The following is a 12,037-nucleotide window of genomic DNA, read 5'->3' on the forward strand; positions in this document are numbered from 1 at the left end:
CGTGGCTAATCCTAACATTTTGGGATCTATGCTACAGCACTTACCACTGAGAACATAATAATCAGAGCAGAAAATATCTCAGCATGAGCAGCTACTGAAAAATTCTAACTGCTGCTATTCCCTGCACTGCTTCTGATGTTTTAATTGACATACTGTTATATGCAATAAGGTTTCTTGCTATTGATTTAAACCTATTTTTATTATGGTATTAAGTCATTGCCACATGAGGTGATGAGCGCATCCAAGAGAGAGATAGCTTTAATGAAACCAGCCACAACACTAAACAGATTTGTATACTGACCTGGATCATAAAGCTATTAGAGGCCATTTTAAGGACCAGAGTCTTTGTCCTTCTAAAGACTACTGATTGGAGAGTATGATTAGGAGGGCATTAATGTTCATGTGTCTTGCTTGTGATCTTTCAGAATATTCTTTAGGAAGTAGGCCAGTGGTGAAATCCAGCAGGTCCTGACAGGTTCTGGAAAACTGGTAGTGAAAATTTTGAGTAGTTTGGAGAACCAGTAGTGGAAATTTTAAGTAGTTCAGAGAACCGGTAGTGGAAATTTTGAGTAGTCTGGAGAACTGGCAAATACCACCTCTGTCTGGCCCCAGAATGGGGTGAGAATGGAGATTTTGCAATATCCTTCCCCTGCCACGCCCACCATGCCACGCCCACAGAACCGGTAGTTTAAAAATTTGAATTTCACCACTGAAGTAGGCTGAAGTAGGACTAAATAGGTCTTCTACATCCATTCCATTTATCTGTCCCCTTTGGATCAAATTTCTATGGTTTATTTAAAAAAAAAACAGAGGAAATTTTACCAAACTAGACCCAGGACTGAAACAGTGCTTACAATTATTTCATTTTTATTTTTATTTTTAAAAAAATGTATTAAGAATTTTAATTACAATAGTAGAAACTAATATAAGATAAACTTTAAGGACAGAGAAATGGATGGAAAAAAAGAATAACAAGTGAAGGAAGAAAAAGAAAGGGAAAAAAGAGAATATAATAAAGAAAAAATATATATAAAGAAGAGACTTCAAACCTTCATTCCCACAAATATAAACAAATCTAATAAATCTTCAACTCCTATAAGATGAAAGAGATATCTCTTCATCCTGTATCCATCTCTTATCTGTGAGCAAATCCACAAAAACCAGCATTTCAATTAGATTTTACACACAAATCCTGCTCTTCCTCTCACTATGACTACTGCTTATTTTGCTGTGATCCCAGCCAAATGCTATCCTGCCCATTGCCCAGTATTCCATCCACTGGCCACTCTCTGGCAACCAGGTACCAGCTTCCATATGCTCCTCCTGCAAACATACATATCTGGCTCTTCAGGGCTATAGAGAGATCAACTCTCTTTCCCTCATTATGCCCAATTTCCTTTTGTCTAAACATTTATTTGTTAAATTGACAGGTGTTTACATTATGTTTCTCCACAATCCCTCACTATTGCTATGCCTCCTAGCTCTCCTGGGAGATGTTCAGCAACATTTGACATGGCAAGAGTTACCCAGCCCAACACAAACTCACCTTTGTTAACATTTAATGCCATTTGTCTTGGAGATGAGATTATCACTATCTTCTGCTAGACATAGCAGACTGCACCATGTAGTAAGGTCTAGGTTGAGTAGATCAGAAATGACTAATATCAAGGGTACACTTATTTTTCTCTCTCCAACAAAACATTCTTTTTTGATAACTCCTTCCACAGAGGCACAATATTTAACATTTGCAACCCAGCCTGTGGATTGAGAATATAACACAGCCTGTTGTTTCTGCATATCAACATAGAGCTGAATACACTAATCTTAGATGGCAGGGTGTTGGAATGGCCTGGTTGACGCTTGGAAATGAACTGTTAGTAAACAGAGTGAAAGTGCCTACAATGATGTAAATCAAATCCAGATTCGGCAATCAAAGATGATAGAATTAAAGTGTTGGCTGTCGTTTTGCTCTAATGTGAGTGACAAGGTGGCATTTAAGGTGTGTCCCACTCTCTGCTTTTGGCAGCCTTATGGCATTCATAATGCCCTGATGAAATTACAGATGTACATAATGTGATAAATACCATGAAGCAGCTTTGAATAGTGATTCATGGTTGTCTCCTGTGGAGAAACAAAAAGAGAGTGATTTCAGAAGCAGTCTTGGGGAAACAGGGCAGGACGCCTGCCAGAATTTCAAAGTCAGGGAACAAATAATGCTTCAGATAACTCTGATTTCATGCCAAGCGGTTCCTTCCAATTGAAGCAGGGAGGGGGTTATTTAATGCTTTAATATCTCTGCATTGCACTCTGCCAATTAGGTGCCGCAGTTTATTTATACTATTTCTCACCCAACACCTCCAATAGAATTATCTATTTAAAAATCTCCTTAGAGATTTTAGAAATCAAGAAACATGGCTTTAATTCCTGCTGAGCATAATAAATCATTCCATGAAAGCAGCTGAAATAATGAAAGAAATGGGTAGAGCCATTTACAAAGCATAATCCCTCTTTTTGCATTGTTTTCTGATGACCGACAACAATTTTAACATGAAGAAAAGAAGAAACAGTGTTTTTCAACTTCTAATCAGGGCTTTGCTGCAGGACTTTTCAAAAGCTTCACACAGAGAAGCAATTGCCCTGTCCTTTGGCCAACAGGTTCAATGTTGTTCTTTGCCTCAGTGCTGATTCAATCAAACCTTAACCATTAAATATAGTTGCTTACTATTATGGCTCACCTAATGGTAATAATCTATACAACTCACCACTGCCAATTTGCTACGGGACAAGTCGCCATGGGACAAGTGTTAATATCGAAGAAATAGAGGAATAGAATAATTAAAGAAAAGATGCCAAAGGAGGGACAAAATGAAATGTGAATGACCAAAATTAAAAGAATGTTTTAATTATTTTAAATAATTAAATTGGATTGTTGAATTGTCCTGCAGCAAGTTATCCATGGTGAGTTGTTCCGTGGTGAATTGTCTGTGGCGAGCTGGCTGCAGCAAGTTGTCCCATTCCACTCTGAGGACCTACTAGCTAACTTTTCTTGTCTCACAATAGGATAAATTTTGTATCTTGGGTATCTTCAGACAAATCACCAAATGTATATAGGACTTTTCTGATCATGGCACAAACATACCCTGGTAATATTTTCTGCCTTGGTCTCATGACAGTGTTTTCATCTCATCCCCAATCCATAGGTGGGGCAACTTTAAGTCATCCATGGCTGTTCCAGGGTTACAGTAGTTATTTCCCTTGCAGCTCAGTTTAAGGCAATTGAATGTAGGCTTCTTAATGCTTTATCACTCCTTTGTTTGGTCAGAAGTCAAGTAACTGACAACATTTGGCGGCAAAATCCATAAGAACAAGTTAGATTGGCAATTCACCGACCTGATGTCAAACTCTATTTTGTTGGGCCAAGGATCTAGGAACCAAGACCCTGATTTCAGGAAAGTATCTTTCATGCTAGTCTGGGATTAGAACAGAATCTTGGAAAATGTCCGAGAAATTTCTCACTTAATGCATTTATTATAGTGGCATCTAATTAAATTATTTCCAAGAGTTTTCCCCAGCTTTATTGCCAACTGAGCTGCATCACTATTTATGATGCAAGGTTTAAATTGATCGCATCTTGTCTCTTTATTGTTTATATCTGCTTTTTCTTCCATTCCTACTGTAGCCTCTGCATAAATTCTCCTCTAAACCAGCCCTTTCTGGGCTAAACATCTGCATCAACCTTTACAAGGCAAGGGGTGCTGTTTCTCAATTTTCCAGATGGATAGAATAGAGTCCATTGGAGTTGGGTGGCCAATAAATTTAAATACTTAGCCTTTCCTCGGACTTAAAACTCACACTACACTACGTTCCAGCAGCTGTTTAAGATGCAGACTTTTCTGCAGACTGAATTGCTGCCATTTTCAAATTTCCCTTTAACAGTTGGGTTTCACTTGGGTTTTGTAATTCAGACGTGTTATTTGCTGTTGTTATCATTTTCTACAATTTTCATTTTAGCAATGCTTACTGCAGATGTTTTAACTGGTTGCACGTTTTTTACTGGATTGATGTAAAATGTCACAATTCTTTATTGATTTGCCCAAGCACAAATAGAATAAATAAATAAATATCATGCTGGCAATGCTTTCTACAACAGGTTAGCACTTCATCTCAGCAGTGGGAAGAATGATTGTTGGGTAGGTGGATAGCAGGCTGTTCATTTTAGGCCACATTTAGTCCTTAAGTCTAGTTTTCTGCAAATATGAGGTTTTTTTCACAGCTGCTTGATATAAATATTCAGCACCCTGTTGTATTTTCAAATGACACTGTTAGCCATTTCTACAGTAGTCAATTACAATCATTGGTTATATGGAAGGAAAATATTTACAAGGGGACTTAAAAAAAAACTTTAGAAAGAGTTACTATTGACTTTAAAATCTTTTTGTTTTCTCTGTCTTTTGAAGTAAAAAAAACAATTTTAACTAAAAGGTGAGGAATGTCGGGCCTCTTTCCTCAGAGATTGCAATGTTTTAGCCTGAGTGACAGGATCACAAGGTGACAAGTAAGATCACTTTATCCTCTGGGTGGCAGAAACCATATTTAAATAATTTCCTTATTCAAATATTTCCCTGCAAGTAAAAAAAAAAAGAGTACGTCAGTAGTACTGCCGTTTTTTCCCTTTGCTTTCTATTTGCAGGGATTTCTGGTATAGAACATGAATTTGACCATTGCCTGCTATTCCCAATATTAGCTTTTATTTTACCCCCTAATTATCATAGAGCAAACATCAGTTCCAAAGCCTATTTTGTTACTTTGGATTAAAAGAAAGCAACATAAAAAGAATCATAGGAAATAATCACAGACTTCCATGACTCAGTTAACAATGCACTCTGAATCTCTTGATTATTTGAAGGTCTAAAAATGCTTGGCTGTATTGAAATAAAATCCCAATAGGTCTAATTTTTTTTCTTCTGATATTCGTTTTCACTGCACTAGGAACCTTGAAAGTGAACACTGGGAAGACAATCCATTGCAACAAAAATCCAGCCAGATTGCTTTCTCTATACACATTAGTCCTAAACTTGTACCTAAACATTCAATTATAGTATTCCCTCAGGTCCAAAACATCTGGACCAGAAATGCCCGTGGCACTGGGTTGCATATCGTCCTCCTTCATCAAGAAGCTGCAGAATAATGGAAGAGCTTAACCACCAGAGGACTTCTTACCTTCTTAAAAACCAATTAGTTATCTTCTGTTGAGGCTCACAGCCCTCAAACATGTCAGTTTACTATGACGGGAAGAGGAAATGAAGATAAACGGAACAGCAAAAATATATGACCCACATGGCTCAAATGACTTCCAGCCAAGGATTCACTGTAAAGCTCAATCCTATCATATTTCAAATGACATACTTTTTAACTAAGCAGGGCACAAATTCCATGAAGAAAAATAAAACCTTTGGCTTTCAGATGGAACCAGATTAATGGGTAGAGAAACCATGACTAACTTGTTTTAGGCTGACCATGTCTCTTGCTTTGTAGAAGATATTTGAAGGACTGAAAAAGGACAATCCATATTAACCAGCCCTCCAACTGAAGGATGTCCAGTCCTGCCAGTTTCAAGGTGAAGAATGAGTTATTCAAACTTGTAACATTTCCAGGAATAGGTAGGCATTTTATCAATGGGCATGCACTTTATCAATACCACTTTATTTGGAAATGGGACTTCATACCCATTTGATACATTCCTCAGTTATTTTCCAGGCACCATTTCACCCTCTATATTCTATCTTCTCCTATTCTATTTATATCCCACCTTTATTCAATTTTTTAATTAGAAACTGAAGGCGGTGAACCTAATACCCTTTCCTCCTATTATATTGTTTTTTTCCCCCCAGATTTTGCAGCTGCTTTGTAATGAAGAGCTAGTTTTTCCAGTCCAATGATAAAAATGTTCATGTATTTTACAGGTTTCGCCCCCTACTATTTCTTTGGCCTCACCTTATGGAAAGGGATTTATAAGGAACTCAAATATGTTGGCTTTTTCAAAAGCATTTTTAATGTGCATCTTTGATAAGTAGGCAGCTGTGAATCATTGCAAAACTTTTTTTTTTAAAAAAAATATTCTGGTATAAATGCACTTCAAAATAAGCAATTTGAAATGGCAATCTCATCACTTACCTTTTCACAATGGTGTAAGTGGTTTATGACATGTTTACACTGTTCTCCAAGTTAAAATATATGACTATGACCCAGAATCAGCATCAGAAAGAGCTGTCTTGTAGAAAAGGTGTGGTAGTGGTTGCAAAAGAGCACTCCAGAGTTTGTGGATTGTCTCGGACACATTCAGGCAGGGTTCAACTTGGGGTGAAATCCACTTACCTTTGCTATCAGTTCGATAGCAATATGAGAACACATGCAGTTGTGACCTTATCTGGTGCAACACTTTGTCCCATGCCTTTCTTACAGTGGTGGGTTGCAGGTGGTACACCCCGATATGGGCGTACCGGTGCCTGCCTGGAGCACTGGGTACTGTTACAGTACAGTGCTCCAGAGGGCCCACCCGAGCTCTTACCTGTATTTGAGCTCTTTGGCGCTTCCGCGCAGAGTGCACAGCAGCTACGCGATGCTCCGCCGAGCAGTTGTCACAGAGGCATCGCAAGAGATAAGGACGCATGCGCGTGCTGTGCACATTCATGTGGTGGACGCCGGACCCCGTTGCACCATACTGGTTGCACCATGATCAGGAACTCACCACTGCTATATTACACCCTCCTGGACTACTATACAGGTAGTCCTAGACTTACAACCACAATTGAGCCCAAAATTTCTGTTAACTGAAACTGTTAAGTGAGTTTTGCCGTTTTATGATCTTTCTTGGCTCAGTTGTTGAGTGAATCACTGCAGTTGATAAGTTAGTAACCAAGTTGTTAAGCGAATCTAGCTTGACTTTGCTTGTCAGAAGGTTGTGATCACATGTCCAGCAAGAGTCATAAATAGGAACCAGTTGCCAAACATCTGAATTTTGATCACATGATCATGGAGATGCTGCAAATAACTGTGAAAAGCAGTCATAACAGTCACTTTTTTCAGTTGTAACTTTCAACAGTCACTAAATAAACTATTAAGTTCTTAAGGCTACCTCTATGAGGTTATATTTAAAGATTAATCCAAAATGTTGTATGTTATGTGCTACACTATTTAATGCTAAGAGTATATTCCACTTAGGCTATAGTTTCTACAAGTGGTTTCAGTTAGTTTGCAAGGGCTTTTAAAGTAAGAGTTGCAGTAGTGCAGTGGTTAGAGTCCAGTACTGCAGGCTACTTCTGCTGATTGCCTGCAATTTGGCAGTTCAAATCTCACCAGGCTCAAGTTTGATGCAGCCTTCCATTCTTCTGAGGTCAGTAAAATGAACACTCAGATTGTTGGTGGCAATATGCTGACTCTGTAAACCGCTTAGATAGCGCTGTAAAGCGGTATATAAGTCTACGTGCTATTGCTATGATTTCGACCTATAAAGTCCTTCATGTCATGATATGTGGATACCTGCAGGATCCAACCAGGATTGGCTCAACCCATTGAGGATGATGCTTAAAACAGTGCATGTAACTATTTTAAAAATAAAACAACTGACAAAGAAAGTAATGTGCAAGTGAAGTTCTTGAACAAATCGCATGGAGTTCTATCAAATGCCCAAAAACAAAATGTTCCTGTGATTTTCCTGTTGGCTAATAAGCAAATGTGATTATTATATGGGCATAATTCAGTTCTGTGTTTTGATATTTCTTGTGTGTTTTATATGTTCTTAGAGGTTAGTCTTTTGTGGTATAGTCCAAAGATGGGTTGCTCGTGGTTCGGCCGAACTGGTAGTGGTGATTTGGCCTGAGTCGCAGAATCGGGAGTGACCCAGGCTGGCCATGCCCCTGAACCAGTGTTCACTGGTCTCTTCTGCCGTTGCATTTACAGTCAACTGTACATACGCGAGCAAAGCGCGTACATAGTGAACCAGTATCAACCGGTACAGGAACCCACCCCTGGTATAGTCCTGAAAATAAGGAGTGAGAAAGATTTCTCTCCGAATGGAAACAAACACTGACACAAAAAGTTTTTTGAAAACATTTCTGAAAGAAACCAATGGAAATTAAATTATTTACCTATATTTTAATAACCCCAAAAAAGAGAGACAGGAGAGAGAGAGTGAAGCCATTTGAACTTTTTCTTTGGTTGAAGCAGAGGTAGGCTACCTAAGGCACCTTTTGGCAGACCTGAAATTCCTTAAATTGCCCTGCTATAATTTGATGCCACAATTATTAAAATGGCTAACATAGCTTCTCATTATATTAAGGCAGAAAACACAATAAAAACATTGTACAAGCTCTAGAATAAGCTTAATTTTTCTTTAGGAGTAGCTGCTAAGAAAAACAAAGAAAGAAACCAAAATCAGAAGGGAAGTAGAACAATAAATCTAGAAAATGACAGCTTCCCGAAGTGAATAACATCATTTCGCCTATTTTCCATCTGGGCTTATATCCACTATGGTACTTAATTACTCCCGCCACTCCCAGGAATTAAATATGATTCCAATCATCAAAAAGATGGAGATTATGGGTTAGAGTTGTCAACAAAACAGCAACATGTTATAAATGATGAGGCTGTGATTAAAAAATAATAATGTTGGACAGTGAAAAATCATACACATTCAGAAACTGAATTTCCTATGGTTACATATAAGCCTAGAAAGAAGATGGGAGAACATTATGAAATCCCAACATGGGATTAGGTCAGGAAGATGAAAACAAACCTCAGAAGAAGGAGGAACAGTGATTATTTTCCAGGAAAGTTACATGGATATGACCTTGACATTACCAGGAATTGAGCTTATTGGATGGTTTTGCCACTATAGCCAAAGCAATACCGTAGCTCACAAAGGTTATGTATGTACATCTAAACTCCATCCACACTTCAGTGCTATCCCAAATCTGCTACTCACTGAACTCACTCACATGACTGAAATCAAATCAATTTGAAGAGAAGCATCTAATGTGCTTGCCAGATAGTTTCCTGGTCACACAGCATATTTGTCCACATGCAACAAATATTTCTGAAGATAATAATTTAGTACAGGATTTTAAAAATGAGATTAGGATGGTCCATAATGTAAAACTTAGAGCTTCTTTTTGGAGGGGGGGGGGGATTGGCCTGCTAAAGTAATCTCTACAGCGGTCAGTCTGGACTGGACTGTCCTTGATGGGCTAACACAGGCAAAATATAAAAAGACATTTAATGAAATGGACAATCCTCTTCAGACTCCAACTCCAAAGTTCTTTCATTGTTTTGCTAATTTATGATTCTCCTGTACTCTTGAATAACAACAGTAAGAAGGCAATCAGTAAAGTCAAGGATAAAAGCTCTCTGACTTTCTTATAATTTGAGCAGTGAAGTAAAACACTATACTAATATTACTGCCATTGTACTATTGTTCCTACAAAAGCTACATTGCTAATCCCCTCTAGCATTATGACTGCAGCTCCAGCCAAAATGTAATCATGAGGAAATTGTCAAACAGCTAACATGACTAGTACGTTATATTAGTCATAGAAATGGGGCATAATTTAAAACCAGTTTGCTGGGGGAAGGGGGAGAGAAAGAGAGTGATATTTTGGGTTCATTGGTGCTAAGACTAACCAAGCACTTTTTTCCCCTGCATCTCATTCCATTTTGAGCCAAAATAGAAGAAAAGACTCCCCTATGTGAACTTAAAATTATTGGTTCTGCATCTGCTTCTACAATTCTCACCCTCAGTTGAGGAACTGCCTCAATCAATTTAAACTGCTACTATAAATCTGAGATCACTCTCAAAATTGAGCAAGTAGTACCCAATGGAGGTAGGGAGCTCTACTATTTAAAACAAAAGTACAAGTTCAAAATAATTGATATGGCATTAAAAGCCGAGAAGTCAATAAACCCATCTCTTATATATGTATGTCCACTGCAAGAAATATCCAGAAAAGACATTCTTTCATATTAAAAACTTTTTTCTATCTTTTCCTGCAGTTTTTTTTTCCTGTGAGAATCTGGTTGCTAGGTCATTGTTTTAAAAAACACAAGAAAGCAGGGTATTCTAAAAAAAGAGAAAAGAAAAGAAAGAACGATCTAGAAAATATGCATATTCACATTGATAAGCTTATGCATGTTAAGAAAAATCTAGAGACATGAATGACTCCCAACATTCTTGGGCCAGCTTCCTTTTTTTTTTTTTTTTTTGCTGCTATAAATTCACTTCAAGGTATTATATCAATATGGATGAATCAGTGTATCTATGAAGGAGCTTTCCATCAACCCAGATATATATATATATATATATATATATATATATATATATATATATATATATATATATATATATATATATATATATATATATATATTTTGCCAAATGTCAGGATTTGACATTTGATGCTTTTATCTGCTATCAGTTAAATCGTTCATCCTGAGACTTTTCTTTCCATTCATCTGATATTGAATCGAGTGGTGTACGGTTAATCAAATAAACAGCTATAGATCTGGCATCCAGTCCTTGCTGTTGTTAAACAGCAATATTTCAATTAGTCGCCTTGTTCTCTTTTGTGTAATCTCCATATCCTGATGGATTCCCCCCCACCCCCGCCCCCAATGTATTGCCCCTTGCGAAGGAGAGAAAAACAAAGGGTGTCTCAAGGGTGCCCACTTTTGCTTTCAGATGAAATATTCTTTTCGGTTCTCATCCATGGCGTCTTGAAGGGTAGGGTCATTTTTCAGAGCAGCATCTGCGCTTTCGGCAAATTCAGTTCCCTTTGCTTCATTGGTATGGTAGGTGCCCTTGTGCCGGTACATGTATCTCAGCATCAACACCAAGAGGCAAATCAAGACTAAGACCACAGCTGCAATGACACCTATAGAAAGGGAGAAACATTTGAATTTTTTTTCCATTAATGATTTCAAGTAAGCTAAGTAACCCCCAGCAACAAACACCCCCCTCCCACACACACACATGTTCTGGTTTTGATTTATTCCACATGGAAGCCTTCTGTTAGGACTTTTAAAGAAAGATAACAACCCCACATCAACCAAGGGCCCCGACAGGCATTGTAATGATTAGGATGGGTTGACAGAAAGAGCACTTGCGAAAGAAAAAAAGAGAAATCAAAACAAGGGAGCACAAAGATCCCCTGGTTTTCATTCTAGTTAACTTATTGATCCTTATTTGGGCCAACATGGTGATATTTTCTAACTGTTTTACCCAAGACATCAAGAGAAGACCAGCTTCAGGAAGTTCCCAAAGGTGCTTTTTTCAAGAGGCAACTGGACTTTCAACTTTTTCTTTGAAGACGTTTCTGTTCTCATCCAAGAAGTAAAACGTCTTCAAAGAAAAACCAGAAAGTCTAGTTGCCTCTTGGAAAAAAAAAACACCTTTGGGACAACCATAACCTAGATGACTGAGAATCTCCATAGACATTCAACTTGAGGAAGGCTACAGTATAATATTGAGCCTTAAAAAAAAATCGAAATGAGAACTGGCTCTAGATTTGTGTAAGGATTATATAATCCGATGCAATGTCCAACTGCTTCATTGCACGAACAAGCACTGTCTAGCCAGAATTTAGACTTACTTCAAGAAATAAATTCATAAATTGTTAAAGCTGACCAATGGGAGTTTTAATTGAGAGCAAACCCAGTTCAGCTTGTAGAGGATGAGCAGGAGGGCCTTGTGAATTTTGCTGCTGATGTAGTGGGCATTTGATACAATTTTATTTCTTCACCATTCCTGCCAATGACTCATTTCATAACTCTGACTAAATAGCTTATGGAGTGAATCAGAGGATCTTAAAAAAATCCTGGTGGGAAATCAGAGATTGGTTGAGAACTTAAGAAACACTTAGTGAAATAAGCCATGTTACAATAGCAACAGCACTTAGACTTATATACCGCTTCACAATGCTTTACGGCCCTCTCTAAGCAGTTTACAAAGTCAGCCTATTGCCCCCAACAATCTGGCTCCTCATTT

General features: G+C 37.9%; 1 protein-coding gene across 1 annotated transcript in view; it reads right to left on the reverse strand.

The window, feature by feature from the left end:
* Window positions 1-10,420: 10,420 nt before the first annotated feature.
* The window catches only part of GYPC (glycophorin C (Gerbich blood group)), a 49,254-nt gene continuing 47,637 nt past the window's right edge, over window positions 10,421-12,037 (reverse strand). Inside the window, exon 3 of the mRNA XM_081943825.1 lies at window positions 10,421-10,925. Coding sequence (XP_081799951.1) covers window positions 10,729-10,925 — 197 coding nt within the window. The 3' untranslated portion in view covers window positions 10,421-10,728. The remainder of the gene's footprint in view (window positions 10,926-12,037) is intronic.

The sequence above is a fragment of the Natrix helvetica genome, assembly GCF_964273705.1.
Source record: "Natrix helvetica genome assembly, chromosome: 1".
In the NCBI taxonomy this organism is placed as follows: Eukaryota; Metazoa; Chordata; class Lepidosauria; order Squamata; family Natricidae; genus Natrix; species Natrix helvetica.